At 51.5% G+C, this 21925-nt stretch overlaps 3 protein-coding genes and 1 non-coding gene across 4 annotated transcripts; all 4 read right to left on the bottom strand.

Moving 5' to 3' along the window:
* Positions 1–5787: 5787 nt before the first annotated feature.
* LOC120677092 lies at positions 5788–5926 on the bottom strand. Its single transcript, XR_005676156.1, has one exon. It is a non-coding gene; the product is annotated as a small nucleolar RNA Z247 (small nucleolar RNA).
* Positions 5927–9040: 3114 nt separating this feature from the next.
* LOC120671828 (peptide-N4-(N-acetyl-beta-glucosaminyl)asparagine amidase A-like) lies at positions 9041–11212 on the bottom strand. Its single transcript, XM_039952078.1, has one exon. The coding sequence runs from the start codon at positions 11033–11035 to the stop codon at positions 9326–9328; it is 1710 nt and encodes a 569-aa protein (XP_039808012.1). The 5' UTR covers positions 11036–11212; the 3' UTR covers positions 9041–9325.
* Positions 11213–12473: 1261 nt separating this feature from the next.
* Positions 12474–14552, bottom strand: LOC120671970 (peptide-N4-(N-acetyl-beta-glucosaminyl)asparagine amidase A-like). The gene has a single exon (XM_039952247.1). It carries the CDS (start codon positions 14489–14491, stop codon positions 12680–12682), a length of 1812 nt encoding a protein of 603 aa, XP_039808181.1. The 5' UTR covers positions 14492–14552; the 3' UTR covers positions 12474–12679.
* Positions 14553–15960: 1408 nt separating this feature from the next.
* LOC120672923 (zinc finger A20 and AN1 domain-containing stress-associated protein 5-like) lies at positions 15961–16335 on the bottom strand. The gene is made up of 2 exons (XM_039953552.1): positions 16290–16335; positions 15961–16184 (listed from the first exon to the last, which is right to left on the bottom strand). The coding sequence occupies exons 1-2, from the start codon at positions 16333–16335 to the stop codon at positions 15961–15963; spliced, it is 270 nt and encodes an 89-aa protein (XP_039809486.1).
* Between the last annotated feature and the right edge of the window lie 5590 nt (positions 16336–21925).

Here is a 21925-nt window from a genome sequence, read left to right as displayed (position 1 = left end):
TCGGCGTCGTGCCCATCTTGGAGGCGACACTTCTAGAGACCCATGACAAGCTGAACGGGTGTTGTCGAGCCTACGTGGTGGTGTTCGCGGCTATGGTGGCGGTTGGAGGTTGTTGCATGATTGTCGATTGTGGCTGCTTGCAGCGGACCGCGGCGGCTGGCGTTGCTTGGCAACCGTTAGTGTGGCGTGGGACTGCGTCGAAGGACGACGCTTGCGGCATTGGCATCGTAGGACGACTTGGCTGGCAGCGGACTGCGGCGGGTTGTCTAGCTTGGCTGGGCTATCCGGTGCGGTACATCGTCGAAAGATGGCGCAAGCGACTTCTTCGACTTGCTGACATGGCGCCGGAGACTATGTGCGCGGGTGAAGCAAGGAAGTGAGGTCGACATGTAGCGACGACTCAACGGTTTGATGGAGATCCGGGGAGGCGGGGCAAGTTCGCCCACCACCCTGACGGCTACTTAAAAACGGATCCGTGATGTGGAGACTGAGATGGACATGGCGAGGTCCCCGCGTGCGGTGTTTCCCCGAGGCGACGAGAGCAAGGTGGAGTCCAACGGCGGAAGTGGCGAGGCCCCCGCGCGTTGTGTTATCGCGGTGGCGACTGCGAGGCAGCCTGTGAGAGGTCCGGATTCGGTGGCTTTTTCCTGTCAGGTGGTGTGTGGTGTTGCAGCGGCACTACGTCGGAGGGTTCCGCATAGCGGTGGTCTTCTCGGTGCGGTGCAGTCTGCTTCTTTTGGATCTCTGTCGACGCAGGGTTGCGTTTGCAGGTTTCGACGATTACATGGGCGGAATGTTGGCGGTTGCCGTGTTCGACGAGGTGGTTGTCGGGGTCCGCGTCGATGCCCTAATCCGACCGGACAGAGCTGTCTTGTGGAGAAGCGTTGTGTGGCTTGTGTTGATGTCCCAATCCGACCGGCCGGTATTGAGTTGTTGTTGGCGCGCGTTGATGTCCCAATGCAACTCGCCTTTTGTGTGTGTTTTTTTTTCTTTTTGTTGTCCGGTTATGGTCGAACCTTGTATTTTTTTCTACTATATTAATAAAAACGCACTCGTCGAGTGTTGTTCGTTCAAAAAAAAATTATCTTGTGCTTAAAGCGTCCGAAAGCTCATGTTCCCCAACGAAACACAGCCTTTTAGGTTTCGCATGCAGAAAAGATATCCGTTTCATACTGAGAAGAGGGATCTCTGTCCATTGGCTCAGCCGTATAAAATTTCTGACGACATGTTTGATGGTGTAAAATGTCACATTGAATATTGCAGCACACATTTGAATTACTATTAAATATGGACTAATTACAAAATAAATTACATAATCCTATGTAAACTACGAGAGACGAATTTACTAAGCCTAATTAATTCATCATTAAAACTTATGTTACTGTAGCAATTTAGTATCTAACTATGGCTTAATTAAGCTCATTAGATTCGTCTCGCAATTTATAAGCAAACTATGCAATTAGTTTTTTACTTTATCTATATTTAATTCTTTATGAAGGTCCCGCAATATAATGTGATACTTTTGAAAGTTTGAATTTTGGATCTAAACAAGGCACCGACCATTTCACTTGGAACGTAAAACAAACGTGCCAGTAGATTTCAAATTCTGGATGGAACGGTCTATTCGCCGTACGATCGTTCATCAAACCGAACATTCCGTTGGACTTGGATCCCAAATCGAAACCTGACCGAACGAATCGGAGGATTTAATACTCGCGCGAGGGGGGGCCCAAAACAGCTGCATGTGCGCTCCCAGGTTTCCACTCGCTCGGAGCGGTGACTCGACATTGCGTCGGACATCATCAGCGCGGGACGGATCAGATACGCGCATAAACTCGTGGCCAGCGAATAATACTCGATCGTTGCCTCCAAGCGCAAACAGTCTCAGCTCTCAGCTTCTTCCCTGACGGAGGAGGAATCAGCTAGAGGCCCAGAAGAGACCACAGGATGTAGCCACTATGATGTCGGCACAGCTCAGCATTGAAAGAGTAGATGTATTTGGTTGTAAGTGTTACACCTTTTCCGTGCACGCCTGCGTGTTAATATATAATGCTAGGAAGCACCCCTAGCGTGGTTTACATCAAGGAAGGTGTGTAACAGATTTGGCTAGCTCTCCTAATTACATGAGATTCTATTCTATCCAGCACAATTCGTGTTACACACGTACATATACAAACTTGATACTCAAGCAATATCTCTAACACTCCTCCTCAATCAGACCTTTCCTATGTTGAGATTGTTCTTTAACCAATCAAGTTGTTTTACTGGTAATGCCTTGGTGAAACCATCCGCCACTTGATCTCCAGTAGATACAAACTGAACTTGTAACAGTCCTTGAGCAACCCTTTCTCTGACAAAGTGAAAATCTATTTCAATATGCTTAGTTCTGGCGTGAAACACAGGATTTGCAGACAAGTATGTTGCACCAAGATTGTCACACCATAACCGTGCTGCTTTAGGAGCCTTGACCCCTAATTCTTCTAGTAAGGTCTGTACCCACATAACCTCAGCTGTTGCATTCGCCATAGCCTTGTATTCTGCCTCTGTACTTGATCTAGACACAGTTGACAGTTGCTTGCTTTTTAGCACTCCATGAAATCAGATTTGAGCCTAAGAACACTGCAAAGCCTCCAGTGGATCTCCTGTCATCTGAGCACCCAGCCCAATCTGCATCAGAGAATGCACTCACAAGCATAGATAATGACCTCTGTATTTTCAGCCCAATACCTAATGTATTCCTCAAATACCTTAATATACACTTGACCACCGTCCAATGAAGTGTAGTGGGCTTGTGTAAATATTGACATACCTTGTTAACGACAAAAGAAATGTCCGGCCGTGTCAAGGTTAAATATTGTAGGGCTCCTACTATACTCCTGTACCGCGTAGAATCAGAGGCACCCAACAGCTCTCCATCATATGCTGAAAGCTTCTCAGATGGTGACAGCGGCGTGTTAACTGGCTTGCAATTCTCCATGCCTACACGCTTCAACAGATCTGATGCATACTTCTCTTGTGTTAAGAATATTCCATCTTGTACCTTGCTCACCTCAATACCCAAGAAATAATGTAAGTCGCCAAGATCCTTGAGAGCGAACTCATCATTCAGACTCTTCAGAAGTGCCGCTGTGGCCTTCGGAGATGAGCTTGCAACAATAATGTCGTCAACATATACACGAAGGAAAATTGTAACACCACTCTTGTTGAAGTAAAATAAAGACGTATCTGCCTTGGACGGTTTGAATCCGAGATCTTGTAACTTCGTACTTAGACGAGAGAACCAGGCTCTAGGGGCCTGTTTCAAACCATATAGAGCTTTATCCAGCTTACATATGTAGTGTGGCCGACTTGTGTCTTCATACCCAGGAGCTTGCCTCATGAACACTTCTTCTTCAAGGTAGCCATGAAGAAACACGTTCTGTACATCTAGTTGGCGAAGGGTCCATCTATAAGAAACTGCAATAGACAACACAAGTCGAATTGTGGCAGCCTTGACTACAGGACTAAACGTGTCCTCATAGTCAATTCCATATCGCTGTTTAAATCCTTTGGCAACAAGACGGGCCTTGTATCTATCAATTGAACCATCTGGCTTCCTTTTAATTTTGAAAACCCATTTGCAATCAATGATATTTTTACCTTTTTGAGGAGGGACAAGATGCCACGTTTGATTCTTGATCAACGCTGTGTGTTCAGTATCCATAGCTTGTTTCCAATCTTTATTTCCTAGGGCTTCCTCCAAGTCCCTCAGTTCTTCTGCGCTAGCTGACAGGCCGTATCGCACAGTGCCATCGGTGTAGATTTTTGGGCACCGAATTCCACTCTGTGATCGGGTCCTTGGTCATGAGGGCGCAGCAGTAGATGCATCCTCTGCTCCCCCTAGCGCAGGCGAAGTGGAGTTCGGCGTTGGCACGCCATCAGCTTCATGCGCAGAGGTAGTCGGGAGCTGGTGTTGCCCCCCTTGCGCGACGGTGCCGAACTCGTTGGTGGCAGTCAGATCCACCTCTAAGCCTGTGCCGCTGCTTTCCTGCAAAAAATCATCTTCCAAAGCAGCATTTTGTCCTGAGTTTTGATCAGGTAGATTAGAGCAATTAACAGTATTCGGATCATGTGTTATTGTGCTCAATGGTATCTCAGGCATATTAAGAAGATGACCGGGAAGAAGATTAATTTCAGCTCTAAGCCGCGCACCAGCATTAGCATGCAATTCCGAGAAGGGAAAAATATTTTCATCAAACACAACATCACGAGATATATATACTCGGCCGGTGGATATGTCAAGGCACTTGTAGCCTTTGTGTAGATTGCTGTAGCCAAGGAACGCACAACATTTTGAGCGAAATTCAAGTTTTCTAGAGTTGTATGGGCGTAAATTGGGCCAGCATGCACACCCAAAGGTGCGAAGAAAAGAATAATCTGGTGTCTCATGAAACAACTTTCCTAAGGGAGTAGTGAAGTCAATGACTTTACTGGGTGTGCGATTGATTAGATAGGTAGCTACAAGGAACGCCTCATCCCAAAACTTCAACGGCATAGATGCTGCGGCTAGAAGCGAGAGACCAACCTCAACAATATGTCTGTGCTTGCGTTCTGCAGCCCCATTATGTTGATGTGCATGTGGACATGAAACAAGGTGAGTGATGCCAATTTTCCGAAAGAAAGGATTGAGTTTTTCATATTCGCCTCCCCAATATGTTTGAACTACAAGAATTTTCCTATCAAATTGTCGCTCAACAAGTTTTTGGAAATCTTGAAAAACAGAGAAGACATCAGATTTGAGCTTGAGGAGATAAATCCAGGTAAACTTGCTATAGTCATCAATAAAACTAACATAATATTTCTTTCGCCCAACAGAGTCTGGAGCAGGTCCCCATACATCGGAGAAAATTAACTCTAAGGGAAACATAGACACACTGTTGGACTTAGGATACGGAAGCTGGTGACTTTTTGCTTGTTGGCAGGCATCACAAACGGACTCAAGACTCACTTCTCCGGAACATGGGAGTTTATTTTGGCTAATAACCTTATTAACAATAGGAAGAGCTGGATGGCCCAATCTATTGTGCCATCGGGTACTGGAAGGCTTGACTGCGCTCAACAATTGCCTTTCCGGCGCTGGAATAGGGTAGAGTCCTCGTTTACACTTGCCTTCCAAAAGAACTTTCTTCGTGTCCTTGTCCTTTATCAAGAAAAAATTAGGATGAAACTCAAGGAAGGCTCGGTTATCAGATGCAAGACGATGAACTGATACTAGATTCTTTGTTGCATGAGGAACATGAAGAACATTTTTAAGATGCAAGTTACGACCAGGAGCACGAACAACAGCATGACCGATACGGTTAATACTCATACCTGCCCCGTTTGCAGTGCGAATCTGATCGTTGCCGGTGTACTTGTCGTGGACGCTGAGCTTCTCAAGGTCGCTGGTAACGTGATCGGTGGCGCCTGTATCCGTGTACCAGTTAGTGTCGATGCCGTAGGAGTTCATGGCGGCGTTGACGTGACGCTCGTCAGGGACATAGTCGGCGTCGAAGCGATGCCAGCATTGCTGTGCAGAGTGACCTTCTTTGTAGCAGACCTGGCATCTGCCAGGGAATCAGCGCTGCCCATCTCTATTGTTGGCGCCGTTGCCACGACCGCGGCCACCATTGCCACGACCGCCACTGCCGTTGCCGTTGCCACGGGATTGAGCCCCGCGACCACGGCTGTTGCCACGGCTAGAGTTGCGACCCCGTGTCGCAACATTGACCGAGGACTGATAGCCCTCGTGGAGAAGCTCCAGACGTTGCTCAAAGCTCAGGATTTGAGCTTGAAGTTCAGTGAAGGAGATCGGCTCGACGCGCGTCACGATGGACGTCACGAGAGGGTTGTAGTCAGGACCAAGACTGGTGAGGATATAAGAGTTAAACTCTTCATCTCCTAATGGTTTGCCGGCGATGATCATCTCATCTGCAAGACTCTTCATCTTAGCGATAAACTCGGCTGCAGTGAGATTACCTTTCTTAGTTGTTGCAAGCGCAATGCGCGTGTTCACAGACCGAGCTCGAGTCTTTGACGAGAAAACTTCATCAACCGCCCGCCAGAGCTGAGCGGATGTTTTTGCTGTCGCGACTTGGGCCATGACCTCGCGTGACATGTTGGTGAGCAAGTAGCTCAGCACCGATTGATCTTGGGCGACCCACTTGGCGTAGTCTGGGTTGGCACCCTTGACAGTCTTTTCTCCTTGCTTGACGTTAATCTCCTTAGGAGGAGGTGCGACCGTACTATCGAGGAGGCCCTCCAGTTGTGCTCCTCGGATGGCCGGCAGGACTTGAGCCTTCCAGAGGACCAAGTTGGTCTTGTTCAGCTTCTCGGAGACGGGAAGGCCGATCGGCGACGCCATGGCGATCTGGCCGAGCAGAGGAGGAAGCACCGCTCGCCATACTAGATGCAATCTAGAGTTTGGCTCTTGGTACCATGAAAGAGTAGATGTATTTGGTTGTAAGCGTTGCACCTTTTCCGTGCACGCCTGCGTGTTAATATATAATGCTAGGAAGCACCCCTAGCGTGGTTTACATCAAGGAAGATGTGTAACAGATTTGACTAGCTCTCCTAATTACATGGGATTCTATTCTATCCAGCACAATTCGTGTTACACACGTACATATACAAACTTGATACTCAAGCAATATCTCTAACAAGCATCAGTCATCATACATACAAACTCTGATGACTAGGCCGAAACCAAGCGACAAATCAGCATCAACTTGAATACATACAGGTAGCATACCTACTAGGCAACACATTTCAGAAGCAATCTCAGGGAGAACAAGGCAGGCTCGCCTGGGGCCTGTACGATGTGTGGCTGCAAGGGTACGCGCATGCGACTATCCTGTGGACAAAGGGCAGCTAATGTGCAGCGGCAGCGGGCCAAAAGGATTCAGAAAATTCAGTGCGTCTGAAACTCTGAATGAACTCTCGCATTCACCGTGGAACAAGGAAGGTGAGGCGGGGAGGTTAAAATTGTCGAGCAGCCTTCGCCCAGTCGTGTGCTCGTGCGAAAGGTGGAGGGCTCAGTGGATCCGCCCGCGCACGCAGCACTCTGGCTGGTGCAAAGGTCATCACTCTAGACTCCAGTAGGTGGTTAGATTAGCATACACGAACGCAAATCTTCCTTTTTTTTAATGCTCTACTATTTTTCTGCATGGTTGCAGATCATTTCCCACTCACTGAATCGAGCGTCATGGATGATCATGAAGGCGTCTTCTCTCCGACAGAATCAGCTGGCGATCACTGAACCGTGTAGTAGTGTCCAAAAAGCTAGGCTGGAAGTGATCCAGGCCACGTTTTCTCATCTCCTGCTGCTCCTTGTGTTCTCCCTGAATTCTGATCGGTCCCGGTTTGGTTAGCTGGACGCCACGTAAGCGGCCCGGCGAGTCCAAGCCGAACGAGCCAAGCTCTTGGTCCGCCATGCTCCTCAAGTCGCCGCCGTCGCCGCGGCCGATCGAATCATCGTGCAGACTGCCCGACGGCGGCCGCGCACCAACAGCGACCGGCGCCGGCGAGCGACGCGCCGTGCCGTTCCGCCGTTCGGATCGACGAGTTCAATGCCCCCATCCAATCGGGACGGCGACGCGCGCGCGCCAGCGTTTCCTTTGGGCCAACTGGCGCGTGGGCCCGGGTGTCGGCCCGTCGCGACTCGTGGAACGGGGGGACCAACGGACGACCCCGCCACTTTTCGGCTGCCGGACGAGAGAGGTCTGTTTGGCTGACCTCATAAATAATATATAATATAGAGCTGACAAAATAAATAGTATTTTATGAGAGAAAATAAATCAAAACAAGTCGAAACAAGCCAAGACAAGTCTAACAGCCTTCGAGGTCTGGCTTGTGGGCCCAAAAGGCCGCGCTCGACCGCGACGTCTCTCCTAACGGAAACCGATGATGGGCCTTTAGATCCACGTCCACTCGTGCCTCGGCTGTATGACAGGTGGGGCCGCGCTCCTCGCTTCTCAGACCGTTGGGTTTAGGGCTTGGGCGATGGTGGGATTGGCCTGTGGATCGGATATTCTGTACCAGGCAGGATGAGGGCCGTGAGGTGGTTGCAATTTGCCAATTTGCACATCTCTGCGCTGCCCTCGTCGTCATCGATGGATTCATGGATGTACCAAGTCTCGAGTCCAAAAAACCTAAAAAAAATAAAGTCTTGAGTCCAAAATCCAACATGAGCAACAGGACATCCCTTCATGGGCGAGGCGTTGTTGGAGTTGGAAAGGGGCTGTAGTTTTGTTAGGCCCTGTTTGGATCTCAACTTTTTTCAGAAATCCCTATCACATCAAAAGGAATCTTACTATTTTATAGTATTAAATAAAATCTGTTTATAAATATTTTTTGACAGCTGAGTGCTTTTTCGCGAGACGAATCTAATGAGCCTAATTAATTCATAATTTGATACAGTGATGCTACAGTAACCATTCGCTAATCATGGATTAAGATACCTCATTAGATTCGTCTCGCAGTTTAGCCACAGGGTTCTGCAGTTAGTTTTATAATTAACATTTATTTAATACTTCTAAATACTAAAAAGTCTCTGGGACTTTTTTTAAGTCTCTATTCCAAAACACCCCTTAGAACCCCGTGCTTACGGAGCCGAGTTGGAAGAGTTGCCATCAATCACACGTCTGAACCTGTACTGTACTCCATCGTCAGGGAGACCCTTGACCTTGGGCAGGAAGAAACTTACCGCACCTCGTTCTCAACTCAAACAGGTGAAAAGAAAGCACAACGGCGCATCTCATGACCATGCAATTGGCAAAAGCAAACGAGGCATTCGGCGGTGTGGCTTGACCTTTGCAAGCTCCAGTACGTGGATTTTAATCTTTCCTACAAGTAAAAGGATAGAAAGAACATGCAAGAAAAATGACATGGCTTTTTCTACATCTCCAAACGTAGCAGCTAATATATTGTTATTGTACTCCCTCCGTTTCTAATTTTATGTTATTTTGACAAATCTAGATACTTAATTTTTGTTATGTATATAGACAGAACGCTTATCTAGATGTATACCAAAAACTATATATTTAAATCTGCCAAAACGACCTACAACTTGGAACGGAGAGAGTACTACTTAAATCTATATCTATACCTATATTTTATTAAAGAATATTAGTTTTTATTTTTATTTCATGCACACATGCAGTTTTAGCCTTTGGTGGGTATGACAGGTCACACAGGACCACAACTATCAAAAAAGTTGGAACTAGAAAATAGTTTGACATGTTTCGGGTTCTTCGTAATGGGCTAATGCCAGCCCAAACAAATTGGGCCCATGGTACCATCTGAACGTTCAGTTCCGAACGAGCCCAGCCTTCTCCGCTCCGGGCGCTGCCCCGACAGCGCCGCGTCCGGAAGAGGTCCCCTTCGCGGCGCAGACCTCACTGGAGTGGTCCGACACGATGCCGTAACCGCTGCTGGTCACGTTCCTGAAGTAGCACCCGTCGGTGGCCTCGTAGCTGTACGCCTGCCGGACGCCCCACGACTTGCCGCCTCCCTCCTCGTCCTCCACGACGCTGCTCTGCGTGGTGCGCAGCGACCGGGACCGGGGCCCCGTCCACCACCGGCCGGCGGACACAGTCGTCTCGTCCAGCCCGTGCGTGACGGTCAGCCGACCCTGTTCGTAGAGCCAGCCGAGCGGGAAGTTCCGGCGCGTCTGCACCGCGTACACGACGCCGCCGGCGTGGTCCGTGGCGGAGACGCCGGCTCCCGCGACGGTGGTCCGGTCCAGCGTCTCGAAGGTGAGCGTGTACTCGAGGCCGAACGTCTGCGTGGCGTTCGTCGTGATGTTCCCGTACGACGACCTCACCCACCCGGCGGCGGAGAAGAGCCGGCTGGCCGTCGCGTGGTGGTGCGTGTCCACAGGGTCGCCGGACTGCGAGGACGTCGCGTTCGCCGGTGGCGCGACGTAGCTCACGAGGCCTGCCGTCGTGGCCGTGCTCCCGGGGTCCAGCCAGAGGTGGAGGTTGGCGCCGACGTACCACACGTCCTGGGCGTTGGTCACCGCGAACCCGAACTCGTGTGCCTTGCCGTCCAGCAGCGGCGTCAGCTCGACGTCGTACGTCGGGAGGTTGAACGAGCCGATGGGGGCGACGGGCCGCCATAGGAGGGGGTAGATGCCGCCGGGGTAGATGACGGGGAACGGCCACGCCGCGCCGGCGAGGACGCCGTCGACGCGGACGGTGACCTCGCGGAACGGGCCGTTGCGGTACCCGGGCTGGTTCGTGTACCACGACTCGTCGTCCCCGTGGGACGAGATGTAGAGCTCGAGAACCGCGCGGTAGGTGTTGGACGGCAGCGCGACGCTCGTGGACTGAACGTCGGCGGCGCTCCGGATCTGGTGCCACAGCCCGCCGCCGCTGTTCGGAGGCAGAGCTCTCGACATCGGGAGGACTAGGTCGGCGGGAGCCACGGCGGGCGGCGGCCTCGGCGCCGGCGCGCGGCGGAGGTAGAGGTGGAGCGTCACGTTGGCACGGTACACGCCGGTGAGCGTGCTGTTGACGAGGTTGCCGAGGTAGACGGCGAGCGTGGACCTGCCGGCGGCGACGAGGGACGCGTACTTGGTGACGTCCTTGGAGACGGACCAGACGATGCCGTCCAGCGGCGGCGCGGCGGTGCTGCCGCGGAGGAGCTCGGCGCCGCCGAGCCAGACGCCGAAGATCCTGTCGAGCTGGGCTCCCCGGCAGGCGGCGCGCCACTCGAGAACGGCGAGGGAGATCGCCGAGGCGCGCCCGCCCGCCGCGGCGAGGCAGCGCGGCGGGGAGTATGCGGCGGTGGCGGGCGGCTTGGCGAGGGTGGACCCGAAGGAGCCGGAGAGCAGGAGCGTGGAGCACGGGCCGGAGCTGCCCGGTGGTGGGCGGAGCGGGCGGTCCACCTCGAAGAAGGTGGTCGGCCGCGACGCACCGGCAGGGGATTCGCGCAGGCGCCGAGGTGAGGCGACGGTGGCTGGGATCATGATCATCAAACAGAGGAGTAGGGCGAGGTGAACGCTGGACGCGGCCATGGTTGAGGTCGTGGTGGAGGCAATTCGATGCGTTGCTGGGCGCGCCAGGGCGGCTTGAAACTTAAGGGAGGATCGCAAGGACCTGGTCTGCTGGTCAACCTCGAGGATAAGGCATATTTGGCCTATCTGCACATCTGCAGCCAGCGGATTAGACCTGAAGCTGCAGATCACGTGCACTTCATTTTGGCAAACACCGCAGCTGAACGTTCAGAGTTGCAGACGAGCTCGGCGTGTTTAGATAGAGCGCAATTTTTTTTTTCGACGGAATCTTGCTAATTTGAAGTACTAAATGAAGTCTATTTACAAAACTTTTTACACAAATGGGTTGTAAATCGCGAGACGGATCTAATGATGCTAATTAATCCATGATTAATCCATAATTAGCGGATGATTACTGTAGCATTGCTGTTTCAAATCATGGATTAATTAGGCTCATTAGATTCGTCTCGCGATTTACAGCCTATCCATACAAAAAATTTTATAAATAGATTTCATTTAGTACTCCATATATGTGTTAAAATATTCGATGCGACGTTTTTTTATATTCACGAGATTTTCGGGTAAAAATCTCCACCATGTCGCATGTCGGCTCCAGCGGCCGCTGGTCTTGGCAGCTCCGCCTGCCAGCTGCCGAGGACGAGACCGGACGGGGGCTGACCCTGGTCTCTGATTTCGGCCGGGGCATGTATTCAGGTCAGGTCGGCTTGCATTGCAGGATCCAACGGTCAACCAGGAATACTTTTCTCCATTTCGATCTCCATTGACCGGAGGTCCACTTTGGGCACACGATGGATGTGCGTGGCCCCCACCGCCCACGGAGCACCAAGAGGAGATTATCCAACTTTGTTCCGTTTCCTTTTCTTCTCCCCACACTCATGCTCGTCAGCTCAGGGCTCTCTCTTTTTCTCTCTCTCCAACCTTACAAAATTTTAAATTAAGATTTCACTTTGTATACGGTGAAATAAAAAAAATAAAATATATTAGGAGGTAAATTGAATCAAATGATATACTTTAGAGGTCAAACTGAACTATGAGACAGTTAAAGGGATTATGCGGACTTTGGCCATATTTGAGGGAAGAAATTTGGACTTCTATTCGAATAAGCATCGACTTCGTAGTATATATGTTGGGTTTCAATAAGTTCTCTAGAAAACTTTGTTTTGATAAATTTTCAAGAATGTTTTGTATAAGTGTTTAAGAAGCTCTCTTTTTAGAACTTGTCTGGGCAATCATTTCATTAAAAAAAAATCTTCACATGAAAGCCACCGGAGGATGATGAAGCTAACTCATCTTGAGATTGTACAGGGCTGGTGCATGCGACAGCTTCTGAAGGGGTGGTCACTGAATATGCATTCAGTGTTCACTCATCAGCAGTTCGGCCTATATATTGAGGGTCAAGAAATACTTTGGTCTGCAAATTCAAAAGAAGATTTTGAGCTTCAATTCGCAAGAAATAGGTTACTCTCTTATTTCAACGGATACATCTTATAGTTGTTACAAATTTCCTTTCACCACTTCGCAAAAGTAAACGGATACACACATGTTCATGTAGGGACCTTTATTCTATCCTTCGCTCCTTCGGTCAAACAGCAAAGGGAAAACAATAACAAGAAATCAACCATCTCTGAACAATCACCTTCAGACTTACGAGCTCAGCCGCGCCGCTCCCGCAGGCGCCGCCCACTCCGCAACGCCGCCGGCGGGCGAGGTCGATACCTTCACGCAGGCCTCGTCCGAGTGGTCGGACACCACGGTGTAACCGAGGCTGGTCACGTTCCGGAAGTAGCACGCGTCGGAGGCCTCGTACCTGTACGTCTGGCGCGTCCCCCACGCCACCCCGACGGCGTCCCCTTCCTCCACGTCCACGTCCATCTCGCAGTCCTGCGCGTTGCGCAGCGACCTGGACCAGAACCCCGACCGGCCGGCGGCGACCCGCTCCTCGCCGAACCCCAGCCGCACGTCCCTCGCTATGGTGAACGTGCTGTTGGAGGTCTGGTTCACCACGCCCACGAACATGTAGAGCGCGAAGCTCTGCTGCGCCTCCTGCGAGTACAGCACGCCGGCGCGGTCGGCGACGTGGGCGCCGGAGTACGCGTCGGTGGTCTGGTTCACCGCCTGCAGGCTGCTGTCCTCCATCCGGTTCGTGTTCTCGTAGCCCAGCCTCTGCGTCCACGTCGCCGTGATCTTGCCGTAGGACGCTGTCTGCACCCACCCGGAGGCGGAGACGTGCCGGAACGCCGTCGTGTAGTAGAACTCGTTGCCGGGGCGCTCCGGCCGGGTCGCGATGGTCGAGTCCAGCGGCGGCGCGTCGTAGCTGATGACGCTCGCCGTCGTCGCCGCGCACCGGGGGTCCAGCCACAGGTGGAGGTTGGCGTCGACGAACCACACGTCCTGGGCATTCGTCACCTGGAACGCGAACTCGTGCTCCTCGCCGTCCAGCAGCTTGCCCAGGAATGGCGTGACCTCGATGTCGTAGGACGGGAGGTTGAACGAGCCGATGCCGGAGATTGGCCTCCAGAGGAGAGGGTTGATGCCGCCGGTGTAGACCACCGGGAAAGGCCACACGGCGCCGACGATGTCGCCGTCGATCAGAACGGTGACCTCGCGGAACGGGCCGTGGTCCTTGGGCGTGTTCGTGTACCAGAACTCGTCGTCAGAGTGGTACGAGAGGTACACCTCGAGAACGGCACGGAAGGTGTTGGTCGGCACGGCGACGCTCGCGGATCCGACGTCGAGGCCGTTTTTGATCTGGAACCACAACCCGTCGTTCAGTGGCAGGTTTAGCGAGATCGGAACGATGGCGTCGGCGGGCCCCAACCCGGGCTGCGGCTGCGGCCCCTGCGGGTGGCGGAAGTAGAGGTGGAGCGTGACGTCGGCGTGGTACACGCCGGTGTACTGTTGGTCGACGATGTTGCCGAGGTAGACGGCGAGGGTGGAGTTGCGGGCGGTGAGGAGCGACGCGTACTTGGTCACGTCCTTGGAGACGGTCCACTCGACGCCGCTCTGCCGCGGCTCGGCTGTGCAGCCGCGGAGGAGCTCGGCGCCGCCGAGCCAGACGCCGAAGATGCGGTCGAACTGGACGCCACGGCACGTGGCGCGCCACTCAAGAACGGCGAGCGCGATCGCCGCCGCGCGGCCGCCCGCCGCGGCGAGGCATGGCGGCGGCGAGTAGGCGGCCGTGACGGGGGGCTTGGTGTATGTGTACGCGAAGGAGTGCGAGAGGAGCAGCGTGGAGCACGGGCCGAAGCTGCCCGGAGGCGGCCGGTGCGGCCGGTCCACCTCGAAGAAAGTGCTCGGGTGATCCGGCCGTGGAGGCGGCGGCGCGGCCTCTTCAAGCGCGGCGACCTCGGAGGCGGAGAGACGGAGCTTGTGAGGAGACGAAGCAATGGAGATCGGGACTAGGGACGTGATGACAAGGAGGAGTAAGAGTAAGAGCAAGTAGGAGCTGGCCGCCATGGCTGATGCCTGGAGTAGAGGGAGAGACCAAGAGAGTGCTTGTGCTCTGGCCTTTGGCGCGCTTGCTGGAGTGGACAGAATTTAAAAGGGCGGCGAAAAGCAGTAGAAGTGAAGTAGAGCGCACTCCTTTTGCAGCTGCAGGGACCATGTGAGATGCTCTGGTTCCCTGAATTAGTGACGGTACATTGGATTGCAAGTCACACAGCGACACTTGGGCTCATCAATTGAGCTAATGGGGCCTAATGATGTAGTTAAATATTTAATCAGGTTTGGATTGCAAGTTTAACATGGTAGACGCATAGAATGGGGCTCTAAAGTTTGCTAATACAGACAGCTGGTGCAGGAAATTATTATGGTTTACTGGACTAATATTTACATGGAGCCAAACATAGTCTATTTTTCCATCAAAATTGAAAATCTGAAGCATGCGCACCCAGAAAAAATGACAACCTGGCTCTTTCGTTCAGAATTGTTAAACGGGAAAAAAACGAGCAGGACCTCTCAGTTTTTTTTTGGAGGACATCACGCTAAGAAACAGTGTATCTTCTCTTGTCCTTGTGAAGCCAGAAGGTCCAACCTATGCTATTTCTGAATGGCTGAAATGCAGGTCCTACATTGGGTATTGGATGAAGTGGGATACTTGTAGCTGTCCCCGGTGGCCCTGGTGTGGTATCCGAAGTGGTGGCGGCTGACTGGTGGCAACTCTGCCTTGCTTTGCTTCGGGGGCTGGCTGTTTTGATGATTCTCTTCCTGATTGGGATGGTGCGCCTGTAATGAGCAAACAGTTGAGTGCCCACACTATACCTACATACTCTGCAGGAGCCTGCTGCTGGTCTGCAGCAATGCCATGCTCTGCTTCGGCTTTCTGAGGCCTTGTTTAGATCAGCAGTTTAGTGTCTAATTACGGTCTAATTAGACTTATTAGGTTCATCTCGCAATTTACGAGCAAATTGTGCAATTAATTTTTTATTTTGTCTATATTTAATTCTTTAGGTAGGTGCCGCAATATTTGGTGTGATATACAATAAAATCTATTACAACAAACTATAAGATTCAACTTTATATTAATTCTGATTGGTCCGTGCGGGAGCACAGATTGATAGGCTAATCCTCTTAAAGTAATATAAAGTGAAAACAACTTCTGGAAAGAAAACTATTTGTTGCAGAATCAAAAATAACAACCGCTAGTCATCGGAATCATCCAGTGCGTGAGGTGTTTGACGTTGCGACAAGCCAGATCGAGAAAGCATATACGAATACGATCTTTGATACGAGGAAAAGGAGGACAAAAATAAACTCATATATATGAATGCGGGTCATCTTCTCAAATATCAGCTAGTTACTATTACAAACAGTATGCACGGATTTAAGCCCTGGTCATAGACGAGTCGATGTTGCGAGGGCCGGCCACCGGCCGATAACGTAGAGCATCAGAAGCCATCGCACTGGTCGTCAACCGCGACCATCGATCAGATTCTGCCGGGCAGCTTCTCTCCCTTGATCAGGGGGTTGGCTCGGGCGATGATGCGGCGGCCGGCGCCCTTGAAGTCGAAGGCGCAGCCGTGCTTCTCCGTGTAGCGGTGCCTCACGCAGAAGGTCTTCCCGCATCCGCACATGAACCCCGTCAGCCCCACCTTCTTGCAGCACGCCGCGCACCGGCTTGGCTGCTGCAGCTCCCTCGCCGCCTTGGGCGCTGCGGACGAGGGCGGTATTGATGCGGCGCCAGCAAGTGCAAAAGAGATGCTGGCGCCGGGCGCCGCCGGTTCGGCCGCCATGGCGGCGGCGGAGGCGCCGGAACCGCCGACGGAGATGCCGTGGTGCTTCTTGTAGCAGACGGAGCACATGCCGTGCAGAGACGGAGCCAGGATGGTGATTTTTTCATTGTTAGGGGGGGCCAACCATATAAATTTATATAAAAATTTAATCAAAATTTAAATTTGTAGTGTAAATTTGGGGATCATAAGGGGGCCAGGCCCCTGCCCGCCCCCCTCCCCCCTGTCTCCGCCCCTGATGCCGTGCGTGGCTGGGCTGCCGAAGAAGCTGCAGGCGGCGGCGGCGCACAGCTTCGGAGCGGCGGCGGCGCTCCCCTGAGGCTGGAACGACGACATCGCGTGCTCCGAGGAGAGAAGGAAGACAGAACACGATCGTGATCAGGAGGGTACGTCGTAGGATTCAGGCGGTGGACTCGGGCGTGGATGGATGATCTTTGCGTGAAGCCGTAGGGAGAGTGCGGGCGGGGACGCGGGGTTTTATCGATGGGACGACGGGTGATGGGATGGTGATGGTGTTCTTTTTCCGACTTGGAGTCTGGCTCGTTGAGGGCCAGTCGGAACTCGGAACTCGGAACGCCGAGTCCGTGTATGAGCGAGTTACCGGCGTGCGAGGGACCGACCGACAGGCAGGAGGAGCGTTCGCGGGGTCCCTATCTTCCGCTAGATAGTTAGTTATACATCTTTGATCCATCAGTGGCCCGAGTATATACATCTAGAACGGCCATTAACCAAAAATGCATCAGAGTTTTTTTTACTTCAAATGCATCAGACTTGCTACGTCTATGTGCGCAATAAAAAACAATATGGTTTGCTAATACGATGACACTGGAAAGTTCGCATGAACTTCCGCAGCTAATAAATATACTATAAGCCCATCATCACCCGAACATGTACTATTTTTTTATCGATTGTTTTCTTAATCCTCTTTGTCGCTCTTGTTCAACATTTCAAACACTGGGTTCAACATTTCATTAAATCTTGTTCAACATTTTGGCAAACATAGTTCAACATTTTACATGATAGTGTTGGAATGGTACATTTAAAATGTTGAAATGGATTATATAAAAAGTTGCACTAGCAAATCGAAAATAAACTTGTCATATTGGGTCTCATTTTGTTAGGAAAATTCTAAACAACACCGTAGTTCAAACGGAATTAAATTTGGATGAATCACTAGAGAGAAAATCAAATTTGAAATCTGAGAAGCAAAAGTACAGATCGTCCAGCAATACACACCTCGGCCTAGGTGTATGGACAGCGTACGGCCATGTGCTAATGCATTCCATCTGGTCCATCCAATTAATATTACGCGTGAATCTTAAAACGGAAAATGTGTAAATAAATATCTTCAGGAAGATATATATAGGAATTCTGAGCCTTCGCTGCGTTGAAAAGTCTGGTTCCAGCCCAGCTACTGCCCAGTGGCGTCCGGATATGGGCCTTAGCAAACGAAAAGGCCCGGTTGGAGCAAGGGAGCTCGGCAACATTCCCGCCCACCACCCATTCCCGCCCCCCTCCCCCCTTGCTCGCTGGGGCAGCGCCCCCTACCCTGTCGCGAGGTAGAAGATGAACAGGGGAAGGGGAGCGCTGCTGCGATGTGATGCTCATTTATCGCGTGCACAATAAATAACTTTTGCGGTCCACCCCCGGCGTCCAGGTTGTCAACTGCCCGCTCCGCGTCTCCCCACGGTGCTCGCCCAGCTCGCGGCCGTCGTCGCCAGAGAGCACACCGTTCTATCCCGCCACACGCCTCCGCGGCCTGCTGCGCCGCCAGGACGGGCCGGACTTTGCATTTTGTGTTTTTGCAAGAAAATGTTTAATATTTAAAGTACTAAGTATAGACTAATTGTAAAACTAATTACAGATCTCGTCTGTAAACTACTCCATCATCAGAGCATATTTACTGCAGCATTACTGTTGCAATTTAGTGTCTAATCACGTCCTAATTAGGCTCATTAGATTCGTCTCGCGATTTACAGTCTATTTGTATAATGCGATTTATTTTTGACTACATTTAGTACACCATGTAAGTGATTTATAAAAATTTTGTGTTTTGCCTTTACACATCTAAACACGGCCTATGTTTCTCTCATTTTTCCCACCCTGCACAGATCACGGATGACCCTGGAATCCCAGGTGGTATTTCTTCATGACATCCCCTATCTCTATATTTTATTTCAGAATTTTGCGGCTCCATTTTGACTGGAAAACTTTATTTCAGAGGTGGACGGTATTTCCGAATCCCCGATCTCAACAACGTCCAAGACGCCGGGTCTCCTCGGGCGTCCACGCGTTGGCGCAGCGAGGCCGAGAGCGCGCCCAAGCTCGCTTTCATGGTGAGACTCTGGACGCGCGCCCACCGCCTGGTGACGGATCGCCGGCGAGTTCGAGAGCGCGCCATCGAGGACTGGGACGCGCCGTTGGTGGCGGCGACAAGGCCTGAGGAAGAAAGTTTTTTTTGGAGGGAATTCTGAGTAAGTGCTGCACCAGGTCTGCTGCAGCACTGAAAGCTGAAAGGGGCTATTTGCTCGGGCCTTCACATGCTGGTAGTATGCGTGCAGTGCTGCAATTTCGTTCGCTCGCTACTTCGCTAGTAAACGTTGGGCTGGGCCGTGATTCTCGTCCCGTCTAACCATAGGCCCAAATCCGGCCTGACACACGAGCTCAATTTGATTGCACGATTAGGATATAGGATATTCTCGGGTGCCCTGCTCAGTCTTCTTGATGCACCTCCGTAATCCTTCCGAAAAAGGGAGTAATAGAGAGGAAACTGGTATATTTTCTTCTTCTTCTTTGCGAAGAATGTAGTAGTAGTACTAGTTGGGAGTTTCGCTCGCAGGATCTTCTTCTCCGAACTGACTGACTTTTTACAGTGGCACTGAATTTTACTGCTCCTGACGGTGTGTAGCATCAATTTTAGTTTTTACCAGCCTCTCGCGATGCACACGCAGGTGCGTATCCGGCTAACCCGCCGTGCTGCTGCCTGCTGCTGCCCCACCATGGATGGCTGGATCCACGAGAGCGAAGAAGCCGCGCGCAGCCAAAGGCAAAAAGGTGCGGCGAGCTGGTGATCTTGTATTCTTGTTGGACGGCGGTGGATCGATCGGGGGCATTCCCTCCCATCCCATGTGTCCGTCCGTCGTCTTCACCTGCACCCCCTCGCCCCTGCCGCACCAACCGTGTTCGGCCTCTTCCTGTTGGTCTCATGCAAGGCCCCAGTGCCCCACCCCAGCGCTGCAGCTGCTGCCGCCCCGGACCCTGGCCCCGCGCGCCGTGCACTGAACTGGCGCCGTCCCATGACCAGCCCCCGCATCTTTTCCCTCGAGCGTGGAGATGAGAAAAGGGCAGGGATCTCCCTTTTTGACTGCTGACTGAGTGACTGTGAACGTGGCTGTGATCATTTCTTCCAAACTTTCCATCACATCAAAATCACATCAAAAGAGTGGTTGTCTGGTTGGTCAACTCCGGCGCTACAGTACTCAGGCGAGCGTGGTTGTCTGGCTGGTCAACTCCGGCGCTGTCATCAGCCTGTCGCAGAGAAGGACCAGGATTAAATTAGCGGCAGCGGGTCACGCCCTAAACTAAGGGCGTGTTTAGTTTCCAAACAATTTTGGATTTTTCTACTGTAGTTTTTTTATTTTTATTTAACAATTAGTGTCTAATTATGGACTAATTAGATTTAAAAGATTCATCTCATCATTTACAATTAAACTATATAATTAGTTATTTTTTAAACTCTATTTAATACTTCATGTATGTGTCCAAAAATTCGATGTGACAGAGAATCATGATAATCTTTGGGAATTAAACAGGGCCTAAAACTAATGGCGGCGAGCAAGACAAGCAGTAAAGCAAGCAGACGGGCAAGAGGCGGGCAGGGAGATTCCGCGGCGGCCAGCGAGCCTGCTTCAAGTGATCGTACGGCCCGGGGGCGTTGGACCGGAGGGGCGGGGTGGGGGAAAGCGCCCATTCACTATGTTCGTTCGGCAGGTTGGAGTTGGAGTTGGAGTTGGAGTTAGAGTTGTATGAGAGAAAAACACTGTGTAGCGCTGGAGGGCTCTCCACCAGCCGAACACAGTGAATTATTTCCGAGCACGGCGGCTAACTTTTCGCATGGGCCTCCGCGCGGCCTCTCCATGGTCCCGGCGCTTGCTGCCTGCCGTTGGACCATGCGCTGCGTCCGCGGTGTACCCGCAAGGTACGTGCGGAGCCTCATCTGCCGGCTGTCCACACCCACCCAATGATTTCCTTTTGGCGGTGCCGATGTGGTGGTCGTGCAGTGGCTATAGCGATTGCAACTTAAGCGGTCGCCGGAGCAGAGGGGGCCACTGTTAACTACTGTGGGACACACATCATTGTTTATCGGGTATTGTTTACCACTGTACCATCACTGTAGCGATAGATCTGGTCCGTTCACTGGGAGAATAGATGGCTCAGATCGCGTGCAGTCGCAGTAGCAGCTGCAGGCGATCTCGATGTGGTGGATCAAGATGAGTTTCAGGACTAGCTCCAAGGGCGAGCTGCTAGCCTGTTACTGTAAAATCTGAACGAAAACGGCCAATGCTTTTGACCATGCGAAAGTTCGTGTGGCAAAACTGGTACTCGACAAGTTTTCTTCTTAAAAAAACACACTAGCGAACTAATGGCCAGTCTCAGAATGGTACGGGAGGACTACTGGTGCTTAGATCAGGTCTCGTGGGCTGCTAGTGACGGCTGACTGACAACACGCGACAATAAAATCGTCTTTATTGGCAGTGTACCATGTAAAATCAGCTTTGTGTAAAAACTAAGCAAACCTAACGCACGCAAGCTGGGATCATTTCACCCGACTCGTCCAGTAGCCCTGTAGCCACATAGCCAGGGACTGAGACCTCTCTAGATCCGGAATGCACCAAGTAAATACTGCTTCCATCCAAAAAAAAACAAATCACCATATGATTAGAAAATTACCAAAAAAACAAGTTGTTTTACCTTATTTGGTAGGTGTATGTGTACAACTAATTAGTACCAAATACTGTCTAATACATAGAGGCAATGAAGGTCACTTTGCCTCCCATTAATCTATCATAAGTTTTCTAGAATGACTTATTTTTGGACGGATGTTAAGAAAAGGATTTTAGAAAAAAAAATAAGGCTAGAGATTTGTCCGAAATGGTGCTGAATACCACACCGCTCCTACCAACAGATCCAGTCTACTCCTCCTACCACGCATTTGTTACCGCGTGTCCCACACGCAGGAAACGCGGCACACCTACCCCGGCAGCCGGCACAGTACAGCAGCTACACTCCCCAGTCTCCTCCGCTGCGGAGCTAGAGCTGGAGCTGGAGCCCAGAGCTACAGCTCCATCCACCATCCTAGTACTACTAGGCAAGGGAGCCCGGAGCTGGAGCTGGAGCTGGAGCTGGAGCCCAGCCAGCCCAATCCAATCCGGCCGGCGATCCCTCTCCATCACCTGAATCCGGGTGACATCACCGGATATGATCCTGCCGGCTTTGCCCCACCCCACGCGGGAAAATGATGCCGCGAGAAAAGCTACTCATGATCACGCCGCCCGCCACGGGTCTTTCTTTTACCTTGCTTTTTTTTCTTCTTCGGACCGGGACGGGACGGGACGGGACAGGCAGAGCAGGACGGGTCGTTTACTATGGAGACAAACGATGG

Source organism: Panicum virgatum, chromosome 5N (genome assembly GCF_016808335.1).
Source record: "Panicum virgatum strain AP13 chromosome 5N, P.virgatum_v5, whole genome shotgun sequence".
Taxonomy (NCBI): Eukaryota; Viridiplantae; Streptophyta; class Magnoliopsida; order Poales; family Poaceae; genus Panicum; species Panicum virgatum.
Note: the sequence above shows the minus strand (reverse complement) of the source record. Positions and strands in the feature narration are given on the sequence as shown.